Source organism: Balearica regulorum, chromosome 2 (genome assembly GCF_011004875.1).
Source record: "Balearica regulorum gibbericeps isolate bBalReg1 chromosome 2, bBalReg1.pri, whole genome shotgun sequence".
Lineage (NCBI taxonomy): Eukaryota > Metazoa > Chordata > Aves > Gruiformes > Gruidae > Balearica > Balearica regulorum.
In genome coordinates this window covers 150,071,388-150,093,698 of record NC_046185.1, presented here as the reverse complement: position 1 = coordinate 150,093,698, position 22,311 = coordinate 150,071,388, and the positions used below count along the sequence as shown (strand labels likewise).

Here is a 22,311-nt window from a genome sequence, read left to right as displayed (position 1 = left end):
GCTTTAAAGTCTTTTAGGTAATCTAATGCTAGTGTATATAGAGCTAGAGATGATAGTACACCAAAACATTAGGCATAAAAAAACCCCTTTTTCTAAACGAAAATTATGATTGTTCTACCATTGCTTTATAATGCAAAACCATAAATTCTATAGAACAATAAACAGGGCAACTGAACATTCCGATTTGCCAATGTAAACAGTTATCACTATGCTGCTGCCCAGAACTGTTAAATTCTGCAGTTACCACTGAAGACCTGCAGTACCCTCTTCTCTTCAATATCTTGCATTTATCCTGATCATGGCCAACAGGGAGTTGAGTTTAACATGTTGATTGTTTGGGATTTGTGGTGTGGTTTTGTTTGTTGGGGGGTTTTGTGTGTTTTTGTTAAAAAGGTGAATCCGAGCTTTAGTCTTCAACATGGAATTCCTTGTCAACCCTTAATTCCATTGTGTTTTTCCCCACTTATTGCTTGACTTGAAATATTACAGGGAAAAGTACAAAAAGCTGTAATGTAGTAGCTGAAAGATTTAAAGTTTCTTCTCATTAGTAATCAACTGCAACTATTTGTGTAAGCAGGCACAAGTTACTGGTTCTTGGAAGCTGTGAAATACCACTTGGGAAGTGCTCTAGCTGTTATCTGGTGGTTTTTGAAGGCCTAAACTTTGTTTACCTGCATAACCTATGTATAAACTCTGTAATTTCTAGGTTACCTTCGGAGACGATTCATCTGCTATTAGCTGGCCAGCTGTGTGCTAAAAACTGTAGAGATCAGCAACTGTCATGCTTCCTCATCCAGAAGCAGTAGTCCTGGACAGCTCTTACTACCACTAACTTGCTGTTAGTTAGGTTCACCTATAGGCTGCACAATGTTTGGAGGCCAAGACACGGAAATGCTGCTGTGTTGTCTTGAGCTTCCAGTTTCAGCATGATCAGGTTTCACCTATGGTTACTCTTAAAGTAAAATGCAGTCTTTTCCTCTATGTCCTCAAAAAAATTTACTTTGCACACTTTTGTCTAAATAGATAAAATAAAACACTGCAGTCTTGCTATTGCTTGCTTCTGCATTTTATTCTCTTTAAAGCATCTCATACTTGTGATGCTGCAGGGGCACTGGGAGGTGGATTTTTACACAAAGAAACCCTGACTGTATCCCCCTACCTCAAAGACAGTGCTTATACATAGGGAAATACCCAATAGTTCCTAATACAGGTCTGTGTGCCCTTTACCCTCCTGCAACCTTGATTACAAGCCATACTTGTGCATTTAATGGCAGGAGAGCATGGAGTCCCTAGATGGTCTGTGATGCCTGCTGGGAACCTGCTCCTCTACTAACTACAGTGAGTCAGCTGGGCACTTACTGTGCTGCTGTAGGACTGGAGCAGAACAGCTGCCCCTATGTGCACACACACACACGCTTACACCTGGCTCTGTTCTGGTTCCTTCAGCTGAACACTACAAGTAGGTGGAATGTCTTCCATCTGGTTTCATGCAGAGCAAACCTATGTTTTCCAGATGAAGTTTGAGTCACTGCAGGAGAGTAGCTGGATACTTGCTTCAAAAGCACAATTTTGAGCTGGGTGTCCGTGTTTCCAGTGCTGTACCAGAACTGTTCTGACTGTGCCTTCCTGAGGCCGGAACACCACCTGCTAGGTCTCACCTCCACTGATCTGCTTTCTGCAAGTTAAAGCTGTCTCTCTTTGTTACCTGGCAAATTCTAAAAATAAATCACTTCACCTTTAAGATGAAATAGCAGCTAACCAGAAATGTCTTCAAGTTAGGGTAGGTTTGAGATACCCCTAGCAGCTGAGGCCCAGTTAGGAGTTACAGGTACATAGTTAGAAAAGTGATGATGTTTTGTATTAAAACTTTAAGATTGAACCTGCTGCTTCATAATGTAGCCAGCAGGCTCTTCTGTACAGCCAAAACATCCAATGGACAGCACTTACTAAACATTAAGAAAGTAAGTTCAAGATAAAATACAAAATATTAAGGGATTGATTTATTGAAACATGAATAAATAACAAGGATGGCACATGCCTACATTTATTTCAGTGGGAAGTTAACAGTTAAATACCTTTGAGAATGTCTGTACCACCTCTAAAAGCAAGATACCCACATTAACAGGGCTTCAAAGGGGGAGGAGGCACTCCAGGGTGATTCCTCCTCTCAGAAGACATGCTGCTTCAGGTCATCAGGTTTTTTTTTTTTTTTAGTGACCTTCAAGCTAGAGTATTCTTCCTGTATAATCATTTCTATCCTGTTATGATAAGAACTCGATTACTGTAAGAACTTTAAGCTACAGGCACAACAGCTTCAGGTCACACAGAACTTCCCTTCAGCATCAGCTTTGTTCAAACCTGAGTTTTCAGTTCATCTCATGCCGAAACTCATCTCTGGCACACGAAACCGTCTGAATGTTACAGCAGTCTTCAAAGAAGTTCTGATCGGTTTTTTTTAACTCAGCTTTACAACAAGAAAATCAGAGGAGGGGAAAAGTAACTTACAAACCCTGCATTTAACTAAAAACAAGATTAAAATTGCTCTGGTAAAACAAGCATTGAATTTTGTGATTACATTTTTATACAGTATAGCTTGTATGAAGAATGTTTTCCAAACTATAAAAGATTTTCAGGAAGCACAAAAAATAACTTTCCTCAAGGATTATTTGTAACAATAAATGAAAGCACATCAATAATATGGTGAAATTTCTGAAGATTCAGATCTTAAACACAGGTTATGTTAATATATAATTCTTTATAGCAAATTAATGTCTTAGTTTTCTGTCAAATCTAATTTTAGTGCATTTCTCTTTTTCAAAGATTTAGACAACTTGTATATTAATGTATTTTTAAAATTAAGTGTAAAGCATGCTTTAATCAAGCAAACTTCACAAAGTTGTAACTCTATCTGTATAGGGGTTAATTAAAAAAATCTGTGAAAAAAAAATCAGCACCAAAATTAGCTTAAAAGTTTTGTTTTGAAAGGAAATAGAAGGATAAGAGAAATAAATTTTTCCTAACGTGTGCTGGGAAAAATCCACAACAGATTAGGGCTAGATTAAATCTTAATTTAATTTGACATAAACTGACAACAGAAAATTTAGAGTGCACTGAGCTTTTTTAAAATCTTAGATATACTTACAGAGCTAGCTTTCACCCCATTTTAAAGCACCTTGTGCCTAAACTATGTATTTTGGTTAAAACAAGCTGTTGTCAACAAGAATACAATTATCAAAATTAAAAATATAAGGTGCAGCCTCTTCAGATGGATCCCTTGTACCACACACAGTTTCCAAACTTACATTGGACAGTACCTCAGTTATTAATGGCTCTAACCTGCAAGACACACATCAATTCCCAAATCTCCTTTACAATATTAAAGGAGAAGTGAAGTATTCAGCTCCCTTTCTGACCAATTCACATGGAAATTTGCCCCATCTTGGTTTAGCAGCAAAAACGACCAGTTAAATTCCTCAGACCTATATTGTACTTTTCCAATGGCTTTCAACATATTGAATTCATACTTTATTAGTGCTTTCATCTGATAATATGTAACCCTGTGGAAAAACAGGCAGGGATGTTGTAATAGTAGAATTATTTCTGTATTAAAGTGACAATTTTACATATTTTTCACTTATTCTTTTACAAAGACGATATGCTCTCTGTCATCTGACATCAGCAAGACCAGTAATTACTGAAGGCCCATCCACAAGCACATTCCAAAATAATTAATGTTCATATGGATTTGAGGATGGAATTACTAAATTTATTTTATTTGTAACCTAGGAGCTGTGAATCATTCAAGTTTCAGTAATGTTAGTCCTTAAATGTTTAGCTCAAAGGTAGTACAAAATATTACTAGAACAGAAGGAACATCATCCCAGATCCTGAGATTCTATGAGAATTCAGAATTCCTTTGCTTTCCAGGGCCATCTTCTCCAAGCAGTCTTTAAGCAAAGTCATGAATTCTCAGTTCAGTTTTCTAGAAGAGGAACCAAATAAATTAATTTAATATACCTTCACATATTTTTTCATTTGTCTAAATAAACAAATCAGTTAAGGTTACATGTGAATGATTTCCAATCCATTAAAATACAACACTGCTTCAAGATACCAAAAAATTTCCCCTCTTAAGTTACAAAACAATCTGCAAGTTTACAGAACTGGCACAGCTTACACTGAGCAGTGCAAAGCGTCACCAAGAATTATGAACTGCAGGTGAAATTCCTCAGAACGGCCCCTGCCCACATCAGTCAGTGGTTTGCTGGCTCATAGCAGAGTACTACTTATGAGCTGGTTTTCCAGTGATTCCAGAAAATGTGCCATCAGAATGTTCTAAAATAGTGAGCTGAATCTAAATGACTCTTTATTATTATTAAACATATATTTCTGTCTGTGATCTAGCCTTAGAGCCCCTAGGATTCAGGTTTTCAAGCTTTCTTCAGTGAAGGCTCCAATAGGAGTGCCCAGATTTTCAGCATTAAGTTCCCTATAAAGGAATGGACCGGTTAAGAGGCTCAGAAGACCTAAGCCACCCAGGAGGGTGCTACGCGTGAGCTGAGCTACCCCTTCCCAGGGACAAGAGTGAAACAGCTGTTGGCCAGAGAAGGCCGCCTCTCCACTGGTCCTGTGGAATTTGCTCCACTGTGCAAGAGTTCAGGAGTCATGGCTCCACAGCTTCACCATGAGAAAACCTCACATGGTAGCACAGACCCCTGGTTTCTGCTCCAGGACAGTTTATGTATTTCAAAACTGGAAGTACGTAGATATGGTCAATATAAGCGTTGCGTACAGCTCTTGCCTGAAAACTTAACATGCTTTAACAGAGTACAAAAGGCAACTAGCAATGGGACAACAGAGAAGGACTCCTTGTTTTGCAATTCCATTTTCTCTCTGAGTGTATTATTTGATCAACTTCCTACCCAGTGCTAAAGGAGATGGAACTCTGGATGAAAAGATGATGCAGAAGCAGACAGGCCTTAAATTCTGGCTATGGGTAGATTTCTTCAGAAACAAAGAGGAAGCTGAAGAATGCAGAAGTTTCTTCAGTTGTTTCTGTTCTTGAAGTTCATCTCATCTCAATACAATCCATGAATGAGTAAACAAAACAAGGACTATCTGAGGCTATGCTATCTATCTCTGTATCTCGCAGAGATACTAGTATTACCACTAATAGACTGTGATACAAATCCTGGTGTCCAGAATTCAAAAAAGAATGCTAATAAACTGTGGAGCATTCAGGAAAGAGCCACCAGAATCATCTCAAGACTTGAAAACAACTTTACAATAAGATTCCAGTTGCTCCATCTGTTTTGTTTAAGCAAGAGATGAAGAGATGACCTGGTGATAGCAATAAAGTACCCATGGAAAACACACCACAGGCTCTTTGTCAAGTAGGTAAAGATCTAGGAAAATCCAGCAGATGAAAGCTGAAGCTAGGCAAATCCAAACTAAAAATAATGTACCATTTGTTTATTCATTTAAGCTCTGAATCATTAGAACAATATATTAGAAAAATTGCTGGAAAGGGCACTTTGCTAAGAACTGATTTCTGACTGAACCTGTGAATTGATTGAGGGTGCTGCAGACGTCAGAATAGATGATCAAAAAAGTTTTACATGAACAGCATACTGTTCGGAGACAGAGAGAACATGGTTATTTCAAGAGCTATTAGCTAAAAAACACTAAAGTTCATTAGGAGCTTCACGTAAGATACTAAAAAAATCTTATTGATTGTGAAAAACTTTGTCCTTGCTGATGAAATGAAAATTCCCATTCACCAGTGCAGAAAATAAGGAAAATGTGTGTAACTGCCTAAAAGCCTTAGTAGTGAAATCGCTGGTTTCATCAGACAGTGCAAGTACCACGCATGCTGCTAATGGCAGCTCTGAGACAGGGTAACTGCCTGGCAGACTTGCAGCCTTTGTGGGCACTGTGGTGGTTACAATACATTGGGCTGGGCCCAGGGGGTGGTGATCACTGACAGAAGTCTAGTTGGAGGCCAGTAACTAGAGGTGTATGGCAGGGGTCAGTACAGGGTCCACATCTTTGTAAATAATCTGGATAATGGAACAGAGTGCACTCTCAGCAAGTCTGCAGATTACACAAACTGGGAAGAGTGGTTGATAGGCCAGAGGTGCTGCCACCCAAAGGGACCTGGACAGGATGGAAAACTGGGCTGACAAGAACTTCGTAAAGTACAAGAAGGGGAAGGGCCAAGTCCAGCGCCTGGGGAGGAACAACCCCAGCCACCAGAATATGCTGAGAAGCAGCTTGGCAGAAAAGGACCTGGGGGTCCTGGTGTACACCAAGTTGATCATGAGCCAACAAAAGTGGCCAATGGTATTGCAGGCTGCATTACCTCTCCGGCAGGTCAAGGTAGGTGATCCTTCCCCTCTACTCAGCACTGGAGAGGCCACACCTGGAGTGCTGTCTCTAGTTCTGGATACAAGAGACACATAGACATACTGGAGAGAGTCCAACAAAGGGCCATGAAGTTGGTTAAGGGACTGGAGCATCTCTCCTATGAGGAGAGATGAACACTGGCACAGGTTGCCCAGAGAGGTTGTGGAGTCGCCCTCTTGGGGAGGGAGCCAAAAAAAGACATCTGGACACAGTCCTGGGCAACTGGCTCTAGGTGTCCCAGCTTGAGCAGGGGGTGGGAACAGATGAGGTCCTAAGGGGCCTTCCAACCTCAACCATTCCGTGTTTCTGTGGTTTACCATATCAGAGAAAACTAAACCATGAAAACTGTCAAACATTAAAAAGCTAGATTAATTTAAGCTAATTCTAGTAGGACCTACACATATGCAGGCTTGACAGAGAGGGAAAAAAACTTAAAAGGTAAGAGCATACTAAGCTAACAAAGTCAGGTGTGATGTTGAGGTAGGTAGCAACTAGAGAACATTCACTCGATCTCCTGATACGTAGAGAGTTGAGAAAAGGTAAGATGAGAGTACAACTGTCCTTCCACTGAAGGAAGTCAAAGTAGGCATTTTAAAAAAGTGTACTAAGGTGCTAGTAAATGTTAAATAGAAATAGGTGACACATGGGACTCTGCAAAGAATTTGATAGGAAAAATTCTTCTCATGGTGCAAGGGGACTAGGCAGTCTAGAAGCAGTGAAAATGCCTCAAGAGGATATTGAGATTGAGAGGGTCAAAGAACGTCATGGAGACACTTCCAAGCTATCCAGCCTCACCCAACTGTGTACGCTCACTGGAATTATCTATCCTGCATCACATTTCACAGATTTAACCCAAATTGTCACATATGAAGCATACCATGTATAAAGTCAAATTAACCAATGCTTTCTTATGCTAAGAAACTTCCAAGGCAAAGAAAACTATACATGTCTCTTCCTAGAATTCTCAGCTGATGGAAAGCACTCCTACTAGCTTCTGGAATTTCTTTTGGCTTGAGTTCTCGGGACTGAAACACGCACATTCCTATCATAACCATACCAAGGACTCTACTGTACAGTCTGCTTCAGCCTGGTATCTTCAGAGCTATGAGTTACTGATACATACAATGGAACATTAAGCAAAACATGTCTTGAAACAAAGAACTCAAGGAAACAGGATTTATCAAAGCAATTATTATCAAGCTCCCCATTTTGATATTGATACTGATAATTTCAGATAGACTGTGTCAAGAGCATACCCTTGCATTCTTCTTATGCATGAAGGCAGTATTTTATGTCCTAAATAACACAATATACTATGTACTGGTTTAAACAGATGAAATGTAATAGACGTGTCCTATTGAATGTGTGTCTTTACCTTCGCTTTCTTTGAAGATACACATGTACCAACCACTGGGCAATAAATGGCCACACAACAGCAAAAGCTAAAATACCAGGAGAAATTTCAAAGGGCCACCATGATGGTTTCTAAGGAAAACAGAAAAAAATTCTAGTCAGCAACCAGTGTGCATATGTTGGATATCACACGTATACTTCTCAATCACTTCAAATGCCACAGTAGAAAATACTAGTAAGACCAGAAAAAAAGATTAATCAAGTAACTTCTTCAGACATAGACAGGAGAGAAAATACAAAAAGCACAATTTAAAAGCGAGACATAAAATAATCATCTCATCTTTTTTCACCATTCACACTGCTTTTTACAAACAGAAAAACCAATATTTTACCTTGACAGAGGAGACGGGCTCATAATTTGACTGTAATGTTGCAGATTTTGCCTTTGAATACAAACAAAGGCTTGTAAGTATAGACAAAGAAACTGCAATTAAAATTCTTCTGCTTCACAAAATGAGAATATGAAGTTTTTCATGTTGTGAAGGGTTTGCAATCTGTATATATGACAGTTTAAGGAACAGAACCACCCCCATGCAACCACCCTTTCACCACTTAGTTTCCAACTTCTCTCTCATGTTTCCGTTACTCTCTATAGTGTTTTTATCACATCTCTGTGTGTTAAAAAATGAATCCATGTCACTGACTGGACCTCTACAGTTTTTCAAGGCCCGCCACCCACCCAACTTGTCATCACAACTTCTTCAACTCTGGTCCAGTCCCAGCAGTTGCAACCAAGAGTAGAAATCCCAGCTGTTTAATTTGCATTGATTAAGTGTTTGTGACACTAGTCTATACAAATGCAAAAAGCAGTGTTTTAGTGTGCCCTGAGCTACAGCTACAGGTATAGCATAAAAGAAAGAGAACACTCTGCTCCAAATCTTCCAGGCAATCCAGAAAACAGGAAGTACCAGAAACTTTTCTAGACTTTTCTCATATACTGTTGTGGTGCTTCCACAAAAACAAAGCAGCCAGTTTTCTAGGTCTGTCTTAATTTATGTAAGTGTGAACAGAAGCTTCTGTTTCTCCTTAGATAAGGGTAGCGTGAGCTGCTGGAGAAGAATCTTTTACTATTTCTTCATATATTGCTCAGGTTAAAAAAAAAAAAAAAAAAAAAAAGGAAAATCAATCTGTATCCAAGCATCAGATTCCTGAATAGCTGTGATAGAGGGAAATCATGGTTTTAATAAATCCTTTTCCCTGCCTGCCTCAGATTTGGAGTATATGCATCCCATAGGATACTGCTTGTACAGCGCTCTTGTTCTCAGGTAAACAAAAATATATCAGCAAGTCAAACAAAACCAAATGTTTTTGGGTTGCTGTTTGACTATATTCACAGTATAGTCTATTCTCCTGAATATACAGTATTTCCATTGAAATAGAAGGAAAAAGAAACACTACATCAACAAATACCTACACTTGCTTAAGACTTCTGTTGTGTATCTTGTATACATGATGTGAAATTCCAAGAAAGCTGGATTACTTTGCGGGGAAAGAATGCTATGAAAAATCAGTCTGCTGACTAAAAAATGGAATCAGAAGTTCTGCCTGCAAACGTTTACCAACTTGGAAGATTAAGGTCATGTCTCACTTCCTTTGAAAAGACTGAGATTTACTGATGAAGGTATTATCTAGAATCATGTATTACTAACATTAACTATGGAATCTCCATATAGCAACTGTGTAATGTGTATCAGTAAATGTGGCTAAGATTTACCGATCAGAAATCAGTAAATTAATATATGGTTAAATTTTAGGTCAAACTGCATTGTTTTGTTCACATGTACAAGAGTCCTGAATCGTGCTCCTGAGAGGAGGTACCAATAAGACATTGTAAGTTGGAATAAATTACAGAATATAACTGAAATTTCTTTACAGTTTACGAAAGTACTGTCTGAAGTTTTAATCTGAAAAAGCATAAAAATATCCAAGTAAATTTAATAAAAAGTAATCAAATAACTTCGATGAATAATACCTGTGATGCTGTAACTGCCTCCAGCATATGCAACCTCTGGAGGACATTCTGCATGTCTTCTTGCAACCGCATCAGCACTACTGCAATCTGTTCATTGAGGCTACCCCTGGGTCCTCTGTCTGATCCCCAGCGCTCTCCATCCCCTCCACTGCCCATCTGTCCACCTTGTGAACCATCTCCTAGAGGCTGAAGTCTATGCCCTGTGTTGAGGGGGAAAAAACAGATACATAAAACACAGAATGGGCTACCAACTCTATTGAAAGTGTTTGGTTTTAACAGTTCCATTTTCACCCTCCCCACCTGAGTGAGGTACTCCTAATCACAGGCTACATTGAGGCAGTTCAAAAGCACCGGGAGGTTACTGCATCGTTTGAGATGTTTCTCCACAGCCTCAGTGTGACAGTATCATTCGAGATTCTAGAACTCCATAAACACGTAGCAAAATATTATTAATTAACATCCAATCAAGTTCAGCAGTAAATTCTGCCCTAGTGAAAAGAAAGTAAGATCTGTCTTATTATCAAGGGTAGGTGTGTTTTAAGTTTGGCACAGTCTCCAGCTGGAAAACAAAGCACATTGGAACAGAGTGATGAGAAAAGAGAACTGCCTGAAACCTACAATATTCCATTAAACTATCTACAGCTAGCCTAACATGTTTCTGCAAGTAGCAAACAAAAATGAAACAACAGAAGAGAGAAGGGCAGACTGTTAAACCAATGTGCAGTCCTATAATACGTTCTTCATAACAGTTTTCAACAGAAATGTTGTATTTGGACTGTCTCTTTAATTTTTGCATTTGATCACATACAGGTGCCATACAAAAAGGCATACTATATATAAATAAAATATGTTCTGCTTTTGGGGGGTTTTTTAGCACAAGAAAAAAAAACTTTATTCTTGACTTTACAGATCATACCATTGGAATATGGTGCTGCTCCTAGGTGACAGTATTAGAAGTGTTATGGAATTAAAAAGAGCAGAGGTCCAACATAAGTTGAACACCTGCACTATTAAATGATTAAGAATCACTACGTTTTAAGAATCTTAACAGACAGTATCAAAATCACTCAAAGGTGTGGCTAACACCCCAATTACATAGAATACAATGTGTCACTGATACCTTTTCAAGATGTTCCATGGTTTCAAATAAGACACCGACAAGGTATAAATACATATGCATTTAAAAATAAATATGTAACTTGCAAAGAAACTCTTCTCGTGCATAGACAGACTTTGAGGATTACATTTCTAAAAAGCCAGGTGCCATAGACAGCAGCTGGAGTTAAAGGTAAGCCAAAACAGAAGAACCCAATATGCTTATTCAAGGTCCATAGCACAAGAAAATCCTTTTGTAATACTTATTATGAATGAAATAAATACTCTGAATACAAAACTGATTGCTACCCACTGTAGTTGGGATTTTGTTATGTATTTTTACTGTGAAGGACATAAGCACTATGTAGCATGACTGTCTTACTGGACAATGCTGACAAGTGCTTCTCAGGCACCAGTAATTTGTGGCAGTCAGGAGAGTAGGGAAAACGAAAGCAGCGTGCACAGTACCTCTCCCTCTTCTGACACTGTAGAAATCAGCTTTTTCTCCACCTTTCTTCTCCTTGTGAGGGCCCCCATTACTGGCTTTGCCATCTTCTCCTCCACACTTGACTTCACCTTGCTCTTGAGCTGCTCCCTCTACAGTATTTCCAGGTTGGAGGTTTCCATAAGTCATAGAAGTGTGCCTTGGAAAATCCGTATTTTCTAACAGAAGACTGTGATCTACATCCAAGAAATGGGATGAATGCTTTAAAGATCCTTTAGCTGATGTGATGATCTCCAAGGGCTACAAATTAACATTAGCAAGTAATTAAATTCTGTAAAATGTGACAGTTAACCAGTAAAAAGGAAGAAGCATCATCTCTACTTTCACTTTAAGAAAATAGTTTACCCAGAACTAAGACCTTTAACAGAAGCAGCTGTTTTCCTGCAGAATGTGCTTACTATTGTCTAAATGTTCTTTTCAAAGGCAAGTATTCTCAAAACAGTCACACCACTTGGAATTACTTTAGACATTTCCACCATACAGTAATACTCAGTAATCACTAAAATAGAACATTAAGATCTGAAAGCGTTCAGTTTTCCCTTCTAAAATTGGCTTTGCTTCTCAAGACAGTGAAGTGGTATCCTAACTTGGATTCGTGAGCCACAATGACAAGAGTCACGTGCTATTAGCAACCTTGAATAGGCAGTGTTTATGCTCACGGCAAAGAGATCAGGTTGTTTATTATTAACCTGTTCAAAATAGCTTGGCTGCACCCCATACCTCTCGCCAAACAAAAGGCGGGCAGGCATGCTATTCTATCAACTTCTCACTTAAAATTGGTGGTACTTTAGGAAGATAGTAAAAATGGATGACGTACATGTTAATCAGGTCACAATTACATGTTCTACAACAGGACTGCCTTAAGGTGGTTAAAAGCAACCCTGTGTTCAGTGCAAGGACAAGCACTTGCACAAGTACATACTAAAGCAGACTGGGGACCTCAGCTAGCTGAAAAATAACTCCATGAAAAAGCCAAAATAACCAAAAGGAGGGCAAAGAAGTGAAAACTGCTGCCAAAATCCCATTTTTCAAATAGCAGTTCATAAACCTGTATCATCAGAACAGAAGGACAGAGTGTTTGCCACATCTTTTCCAATAAAAAGCTGTATTTAATTTTTTAAATGAACCTCTTCTAGTTTGTATTGATCTATCTGTAGTTCTACTTGTATATTTATTTACATATACCTGAACATTTGTTATTCTGTTCAAAACTGAACTTTTCTCATTCAGTTTGGAAAATTCTGACAAATTATCCACTCACTGCAATTAAAGAATCTCAAACAAGCTCGAACGATACACAAGATGATTGGGAAATCACCTAGATAAAAGACCTTGCAGCACTTCTACCAAATCACCTTTCCCAACACATTTCATTACTGGGTAAAATTTTTATTTGCTAAAAAGAATTCTCTAGATCCTCAGGAAATTGCTAAATAAGAGAATGATGCAATATTAGAGTGCTTACTGGTCTTTCTGATCCCACACATAATTCATATATTCCTCCCCAGAATCAGGAAACAGTGTTTGAGTACAATCTACAAAGTCCACACTTAAACTAGACCTCTGAAGGAGGTCCAAGCCAGGAAGTCAACTAAGATTACAATGAGCAAGAACACAAATTCAGTCAAAACTAAGCCAGCATAGTTGGTGCCCACTTTTTATATGAAGGTCAGAGGGGTACATTATGACTGAAGAGACTACAAGAGGACACATAATTCATTGTAATCTCCTACTTCTTTAGACCTAGGCCACTTTCAGGCACTGGCCTACTGGCCACCTAAGGCTCACTCTTTATTTATTCTAAGAAACAAATGCAGAATTCATCAGGCCAGAAAAAGAGCACGCAGAAAACTCATTGTTACAAAGACATTCCCCACTTCTTAGATATAGCTGGATTCTGGTCCCTACGTATTTATGAGACCCTAAATTCATTTGTGGACACAGCCCTTAGTTTCTTTGTACTGTTGGTTTTGACAGTTGTTTCATTGTACTGTTGTTTTTTTTTCATACCTTCCCTTCACATAAATTCTCTGAGGGCAAAAATTTCAAGGCTTTTAGATCAGTAGTAGCCAAGTTGTAAATGGCTGACAATAAAAAGAACAAAAAACAATAGTCCAAACAGGAGAAAGGTATACATGAGTTACTTCATTCACCTTTGCATGTCCAGGTTCACTTGATTGATAGGAACCTATTTAAAAATAAGCATACCAGTTTCAAAATACATCTAGGAATACTAAGCCCCTACCTCTTCTAGTCCAAGTTGCTCCATAGAGTCACAATAAACTTCACTGTCTGAATCACTGGTTAAGTGCTGAGTTGCTGAGACCTCTTCAGTATTCTCTTCATTTGCACCTGTACGGAAAGGAGATATACACACACGCTTTGTAAATGTGAGCCAATCCTGTCAAAGAGTAAAGCAATGAGTAAAAACATCTAGGTGAGCTTCAACTCATGCCCCTTTTATGTACGATTATCATCCTAAAGTTAGATTCTGAATAAAAAGTTATATTAGTATAGGAATTATATAAAACTTTTACCAATGGGAAAACTATACCTCATATTGGCATTTCTACATTATAAGTTGATAATTTTAATTCTACCCTGTTCATTCCACTCTCCTTCCTAAGCTCAGTATAAAGCAGTTTTACCTAAAGACATCTGTTAGTTTGAAAATTATCTATTTATACATCAGTTTCAACAAAGTGACATTTATAATGTGTTCAGCCTTTGAGAATGACAAATAAGATACCAGTGATTTTCATTTCACTACAAATTAGCTTTCAAAGGCAAATAGTATTTGCATAGGTAGTATATTTACATGAGATATATATATAGATGATTTCAAAATAAAACAATTGTTTTGCTGTGGTTTTGGGTCTCTCTGTCTCTGAATTCATCTCTCTTTCTGTAGGAGATCCTATAACAAAGCCTCATTTTAAACTGGTATTAAATTTGGAGGTTTTTGGAGTATTCTTTCTTCAGGTTTCTACAACTGAAAGACACCATTGCTAGTCTCTGAATCCCAGGACTAAGCTTTCAAGAAAATAAATATTTTCCATGAAAAACATGTGCAAATGAAAACATGGTCTTGCAAGGACAATACCTTGGTGAGCACTACTATTAGCCATTTCTAGGCTTGGCTCCGTTTTCCTTATTTCTTCCTCTGGGTTCAAGCCATTCAGGGCAGATTTGGTCTGGATGCCATTCTGCATATCTGGGATAAAGCTGTCCTTATAACAGCCATTAGGAACAATACTTTCCAAATCCTTAGCAGCTGCTGATTCTGGTTTCACATTCTTATAGTCTGTAAAAGAACAAGAAAACCTTGCAAACAGAAAGCTACGTGCCTAATAGCTCAAAAGTATTTCCTCAAATAGCTAACTTTCTAATGGACTGTATGTATAATGTATCTACAGAACAAAATATATAAATGCTCCTACATTCACAGGGATTGTTCTGTTCTTGTAAAAAGTGTAAATATAAAATTTAATTTGCATAAAGAACAGACGATAGTTAAAACATAGGTAAGCAAATCCAAAGTAGGTGTGTCTGATAAATTAAATAATGATCCTAATGTCCTTAGAGGAAAAAGTCTGTATAGAACTCTAAATATGTAATTTCATTTGGTTTTCGCTTGATGTGGGTTATTTCTCAAAACTCTTCATGGACCCCCTACACGAATCTCACTGCAAGTTCTATTTTATTTTCTCTGAAGAAACAAAAGTGATTTTCAATTCTACTGTTATAGCCCATTCAGCCATTCAGAGCTCTTACAGACAGCACTGGTAAGCAAAACCAAAACAATACAAGGTATAGACTATAGCTAACCTACCTATAGCTGAGTCAAAAATGGTATGGCATAGCTCACAAATTTGTACAAGTTCTAAATCTTATAGTGCAGGTTGAGACACTGCCATTTTTCACACACACATCCACGTGTATTTGCATTTAACTCTCCTGAAGAAGCACAGCATTCATGGTCCTTTGGGATTTTTTCTGCCACTTAGGTGGGTAAGAATAACTTTGAAAGAGACAATGGTCTGAGTGCAGAAAACATACCCTTTCCATTTAGCTGCAGTTCTTTTTCCTCCTCTTCATGAAGCCCTTCTTCTTCTGATTCTGCTCCACTATCACTACTTTCAGCTTTTCCATTCACAGCCTTTATATTTGGAGTGGAATTCATGACATTACTAAGGTCTAAGAAAAAATTCAGAGGAAAAAAAAAGGGATGTATTTTAAAAGAAACAAACATACACACTCCCCCAAACTATTAATCATAGTTCTACAAAATTATTTCCATATTAGAAGATGTGCCAAATAATCCCAGCTTTACTTCTGTAAGCTCTTTCTTAATTGGTTTAATGTTTCTGTTTTGTGGCTCACCACAGAGTGCCTGACTACTGGTGAAGAGATTCTCAATGATTCTGAGGAAGTCTACTGGAAAGAGACAGCAGGCCACTTTCACTACGGAGTCTCAGACCGAGACTATTACCCGTATTTATGGTACAGCTGCAGTAACTTTTTCTCTAGGACCAATGAGGTCATGTTCTTTTAAGCCCAGAAGTCAGCATTTTTATAGGAGTTCCCTTTTGGGCTGAAATGCTTCAAAACTGCTCTCAACTCAAAGGCAAATTTTAAAACATTCTATTCAATTACATGAGCAACAGGATTCTCACATAAGAAGGTAAATACAATATCCATGCATCTTCACATGCAGTGATTTAAGCAGACACAAAATGTGGTAAGAATACTCAAGTTTATACAGAACTTTATCTGGCGAAGGGTATACGTAAATAAATTCTCTGATTTCAGTGAAAAAAATGGTGAAATACATATAGTAAGCATTTGTTTGCATGTCTAATCACATAAATATTTAAAAATATATTGAAATAGACAAAGTAATTGGTAAATCCTTGTTTTCTGTATCTTTGATCACTCCAGTTGATTACAAACAATTTACTCTGACCACACAAAGAATTGCAAGGTAAAGATTCTTAAAAAACATGGAGAATTTAAGGGACAATTCTACCACCTCTTATGAAAAAGATATGGCTAAATACATCCTGATGATCATTTAAGCCACGAATGTTAGGACAGAGTGATTAAGGTACAAAGAAGGGACAGTTTCTGCAAGACACTTGGGTGTTTTCCGTGTTGACTCCAAGGCTGAAGTCTATCTGTTTAAATTGTCACCACAGCAGCCATTTGCATAATTTCTACATTCCCTCGTCAGAACCTTGAGAGATTTACTCTTACGTTTAGGCTTAACATTAAACAACAAAATCATATCCAATTATACCGGAGTTACCAAACCAGCTCCGCTACTTTCTTTACTGAATGGTAATTTAGAGCTAAGGGTTTTCTGCTTTAATCTTGTAATGACGAGCCTTCCCACATTCCTCTAGTTTCAAAGCTTATCCATAGTGCTTAAAAAAAAAAAAAAAAAAAAAAGGCAAAATAACTTCTGGTATAGAAATACTTAATATGTTAAATATCCTGTTCACTTTGGTTTTACAGCAAGGTATGGTTTTTGTGGGCACCTGCATCACTGTTTTGGATTCATTTAATCCAGCTTTTATCTGAAGATTAAAAAACCCCACATTTCTTTATTATAAAAAGAGAACTGAAAAAGCTATTGTCTGTCTTGTAGACTGCAGGAATATAAGCAATCACATGCTCATTTTCACCTCACTGAAGAACACTTCTTATTTGCTAGGAGATTTGTTTCAGAAAAGAAAAATTCCAACATATTCCCAGGTTATTTCTCAGATGCACTTTTCATTTATTGTGAAACTCAATTCTCGAGATGTTCTGAGAAGCAACAGTCTGAGGAGGGTAGAGCAGCAATTAAGTTCTCAGCACAATCAATAAGCACAGGCACAGCTCCTGGCATGGTAAGGCAGGCATCGCCCTTCCCTTTTGAAACAAAAAGGGGTGGGGGCACAATCATCCACGTGTCCTTCCCAGTCGTGGGAGTAAACAGGAAAGACAAGACTAGGAGGAACATCAGTTGTGAAGGAAGGCGAATTAAAACTGTAAACCTCGTCACCCCACCAAAGATATTGTAAAAAGCCCCAGCTATACTGTAAGCTTTTTTCTTAAGATTTGCTTTTTTTCTTTTTGAAGGGAAGGTCTTTGAACATTCAAGTACATTCTCCGTTCACTTAATTTCTGTAAGGAGATTATTCATTTGGGGAAACTTCTAAATGGTACGTCTCATATTTAAAGAGGTGGAACTGAGAGAAAGTATCAGCAGTAGCAGATTTATGGTTATCATGTCATGTAACACCTGAATAACTGAAATCCATCAGGACCATATTTCTGCCACAAAGTCATTCTTGGCAGCAGGGCTCTGAAAGAGGCATTGCTTTGATGCTGACTCAGAAGAACACAGCATTGCACAGAGTTTTGGCCACTTGAAATACCACGCCTAGTTGTGTACTTTTCCTCAGAACCTTTACACTGCTATGCTCATCAGGGTCATCCCCCAATTGCTTTTACTACACGGTAAAACCAGGGTTTGCTGCCCTCCTTCTCGTTGCTCTGAGTATCTGCTAGGAAACTAGCAATGATGACTAATACCTGGGGCGATAGGGCTAAAGACTAAACAGAGCCAACTAGTAGTGACTTCTACTGTCCCTAGTGGTAGGTTGATGGCTACCTGCTGAGGAATCTTTATCTTTTAAAATGAATTACAAGAGTCAAGCAAACTTTTTAAACCTGATTTGCTTTGTGCTACTCCCACCCATCCACCCACAGCTCTATTCTGTTTACCTACTTCAACTGCAGGCAAAACGTTAGTAGCTCGTTCTGTTGCCCTAGTTTAGATACTATAGAATCCCTCTCGGTTTATTATTTTCATCTCACTGCCTACACCAAACTGTGAGATTAGTGATAGTTTTCTAAATCAAAGCTGTACTGTTCTGTAGCTGTACAAGGAATTATATTCTACTGTAAAAGCCTGTACTGGTTTTTTAATGATATATAGTAAGAGCTGTGCAACAGTAACAACATGCAAATAGAAGGAAGAAGGAATTAACAAAAGAAAATGGCAAGATGGAAATGATGTGAAGAAGAGACACACAGCCTCTCTACAAGCTTTAAATATATGTTCACTTTCTTGTGTCAGCTCTATTAAGAGATTTCCTAAGAACCACAGCAATTCTAAATATATAGAATTTCTCTAAAGGTAGCACTATAGTTCGTCTCAATGACCTGTATAACAGGGCCAACTTTCTCGAAAATATGTATTTGATTTCTAACTCCCCAGATATTTGAAGGCAATTTTTGTTACTCATACGGGAGTGAGGAGCTTAAATGCCTCTGTGGATCTGCCCCAGCTCGAGGGTCGTTTTACAAATAAAACCTAGCCTAGTTTTTTTTTCTCAAATGCCTTGTATTTTTTGTTCTATGAGCAGGCACATAATTCTTGTCCTATAGCCTCTTTCATTCTTTGCAAATACCAGTGATCAGGAAATAGTCTACAACAGCAGGTGAAACACATCATAAAACATTTAACTAGCTGGGTATGCCCTCATTTAATAAAAATTATGTGCTTCTGTAAAATACCGTAACTTTACTCTCTGCTCAATAGCAGCAAAATCTTAGCCACTAAAGGATTACTTCCCTGACCTCCACTTATATCACCTTATACAGCGATCTCTTTGCACTCCTGCATTTAAGTAGACTCAAGCTCTGTCACAATGTCTAACTCTCAGAGATATCTATATGCTGCACAAAATTGTTTTGATAATCAGGTAACTAGAATTCTTTTATTGCCATCACAACCTGATGCTTCATGCTTGTTACTGATCCAAGTAGGTTCCCTGCTTGAATTCCAAGTTTATGCAACCACGTTCTGCCATTTCCAATACACTTGGTTACACAAATCTCCACCTTTCTGAAACATGTATCCCCATACTGCAAGGAGTTATCACAGTGAGAAAGGAGAGGTACATGCAAGCATCTGGGAGCAATAAACTCTTCAGCTAGAAGAAGAGTTTCCATACCCTTACTTCCTTCCATTCTTTTTAATATAGCACACTACAAAGGAAATTTCCAGGGGCCCAGCCTGCTCTGTAACATCTGTTCTACAGTACCCAAACGAGCTGCCATCACAAAGAAAGAGATTTTAGAAAGGTCTGTCAAAAATAGAGACAGAAAAATATAAAATTCCTTACTTTAACTACCACTTTATCACTTTTAAGTGCATTAAGTGTAAGTTCTGAAAAATTTATTCCCCGAGCACACAGATTGTGGCAGCCAGATCTTCCTCTATACCGTTTTCCTTTTTTGTTGTTAAGTCTTCCTAAACTTCACTGTAACAGAGAAAAAGAGGCCTCTCCTTTTTATTTTTCTTTTAATATAATCCAAAAGACTAAAGCCTTGTTTTGTCAGCATTCTGCTCTCTGCTTACGTGTTTTTCAAGCTGTTACACTCAGAGATGCCACTGTATTTCAAAAAACAATTTAATCAACAATATCCATGTCTTTATTGACCATTTATAAACATCAAAACAATAGTTTATGGATAAGAATGAAAACAGACATTAGCAGCTTCTTAGATATCTGTATTAACTTGCAAGAATGGTATTTGGAATTACTGACTAGTCATCCTGGACCTTTATACTTGTCAATATCTATGGAGTTTCTCATCTCCCTCTATATCACCAGTACCTGTTCCCTTGAATTTTCAGAATACTTTCCATATAAATAAGGTTACCAATTTTGTGTGTTGACTTAGATACATTTCCCTCCTCCCTGTCACCCTGCAGCCTTCTGCCAGTACAGACAACCTGCCTGGGATTTCCTGAGCATGCAGCCTAGGTAGAACAGCAGCTGCCCCACTGGCATTCCCAGCACTGGCAGGTACTTCCATGAAGGCCATCAGACATCGAGACTATGGGCCACCAAGTATGTGCAGCTCAGTTACATGGTGCAGTGAGACCAGTGGATCCAGGCTTTGCCAACTTACTGTCAACACCTTAGCCAATGATCATGTGTGAGAATGAACACAAAGAATAGCTGCTGCTTTGGTATTTATAGTAACTTGCAAAAATAGTAAGATCGTTCCAGGATGTCCCCATGTCTGGTACTACTTCCCTCTGGGAGAATAACCAGGACTTGCTAAGCTCTCTTCTGTGTGTAAGAAATACAGTCAACATTTGGAACTTTTACTCTGCGTGGCAAGCAAAGAGGAGCATTACACTCTTCAGTTTTGTTCCAGAAAATACAAGACATGAACATAGTGAACTTAGAACCCCATATAGAAAACTGAATTATGCTTGAAAGCAACTGAAAACCATATTGCTGAGTCACCAATTTTCCAGAAACTCTGGCCTACAATAGAGGCCTGAATCAAAAATTGTTTTTTTTCTTGTACAAGAAAAAAAACAAACCAGAAATAACATTAAGATTATATTCTCTTGCTACCTACTCCAAGCCTACCAGTTGAACAGCCTTTTTCAATGCCCATATTAAACATAGCCTCACAGGTAACACCGATGGCTTTTCCATACCTCTTAGAGGCTATGATTAAAGTAATTATTTTTGCTATAACAACATTATGTATGAAACACCAGCCCATGCCCACTGGGCACTTTTCTGAGAGCAATCAAAATACAACTGCCTATGTATGTTCTTCCCCAGCCTCCCATACCTCTGTCTACTACTACATCTTTGCAGCTTGTCTTTGTAGACCAGAACTGTGACTGGATTTCAGTTCTCTCATCACAAGATCTTAACTACAAGTGAGACCTCTAAAATGTAAGACACAAACATTTTAGAGCAAGTGGGTACATCCACTAGATTCGCAAAACCTGAAGAGCTTTTGACAGCTTATTTTCCCTTTTGCAGGGAACTGTTGTCTGGCTGGCAGAAAAAAAAAAATCCAGGTCCAACAACGAATTACACACAAAACCCGTAACTGTTGACTCAATACAGCATGAAACAGATTACAGACAAGCTTTTCTTTTCATGGAGGAAAGCTTCACTTAGGTCCCGCCACTTTGAAAGAAACAATTTTTATTCTTACATTTTCACATTTGGATACTCTGCTGCTCACCCTGTGGTGATATATTCTCTGCTACGTATGAGAGAGGAGCTGCTGCTATCCTCAGGCTTGAGCTATACTGATGCTTTGCCCTAATTTCCAACACTGTTAGACAGCACTGGCATAAAACCATCAGTTTGAAGTCGAATCACAAAGTAGGTTCAGATTTCAACTGCAAAGCCTGAAGCAGGTATATATTGCAACAGGACAAGCCACAGCATGTTGAGACACTGATCCACATCTCAGCGAGACTCTCCGCTGACTTTGGCACTTGCTGGCCCAGCCCTTAATCCTGTAATAATCCCATCTTGCCGCAAACTCTGTGGAGAATGTTCTGGATGCTTCTGAAGGTAAACTATTAAACTACTGAGATAATAACAAAAAATATTTGTATAGTAAGTTTCACACTAGCCTCCCCAAATATAATCTGTAACCTTGATTATAGTTGTTACCTTATCATTGGAGACTAGAAAAGGAGAAAAAGTTTAAAGGATGGAATTTCACAAGCCTCTCACCCACCCAGCAGCTCCTCCTGCCCCATGCTTGCCCTGCCTTAATGCACCTCCTAGCTGTGGTGCTGCCACCTATGGAACACATCCTGCTGAAGGACAGCAATTCCAGAGTAACAGGGATTTTAGCTCTTTTTCCCCTTCTTACAAAGCATTAAGAAGATTCACAGCCATTAAGTTCCCTAAGAATCCTAGTGAGGAAAAGAGGAAGGAGAAGGAAAGAAATCAGTTTAGCAAGTATACTTGAAGTCAAACAGAAATTAAAAAGTCAGCTTATGAGGCAAATAGAGGGTGTTTCACAGAAAATGCCCACACAAGCAGTAAGAACGTGCCACCAAATGCTCCACGACAAAGCAAAAATG

The 22,311-nt window shown here is 38.4% G+C and overlaps 1 protein-coding gene across 3 annotated transcripts in view; it reads right to left on the bottom strand.

Moving 5' to 3' along the window:
* Positions 1-1,982: 1,982 nt before the first annotated feature.
* Positions 1,983-22,311, bottom strand: part of ACBD5 (acyl-CoA binding domain containing 5) — a 31,689-nt gene continuing 11,360 nt past the window's right edge. For all 3 annotated transcript variants that reach the window (XM_075746410.1, XM_075746411.1, XM_075746413.1), the window contains 8 exons: positions 15,450-15,587; positions 14,494-14,694; positions 13,636-13,742; positions 11,354-11,630; positions 9,791-9,990; positions 8,151-8,201; positions 7,781-7,890; positions 1,983-3,982 (listed from right to left, as the gene is read on the bottom strand). In XM_075746410.1, coding sequence (XP_075602525.1) covers positions 3,970-3,982; positions 7,781-7,890; positions 8,151-8,201; positions 9,791-9,990; positions 11,354-11,630; positions 13,636-13,742; positions 14,494-14,694; positions 15,450-15,587 — 1,097 coding nt within the window. In that variant the 3' untranslated portion in view covers positions 1,983-3,969. The remainder of the gene's footprint in view (positions 3,983-7,780; positions 7,891-8,150; positions 8,202-9,790; positions 9,991-11,353; positions 11,631-13,635; positions 13,743-14,493; positions 14,695-15,449; positions 15,588-22,311) is intronic.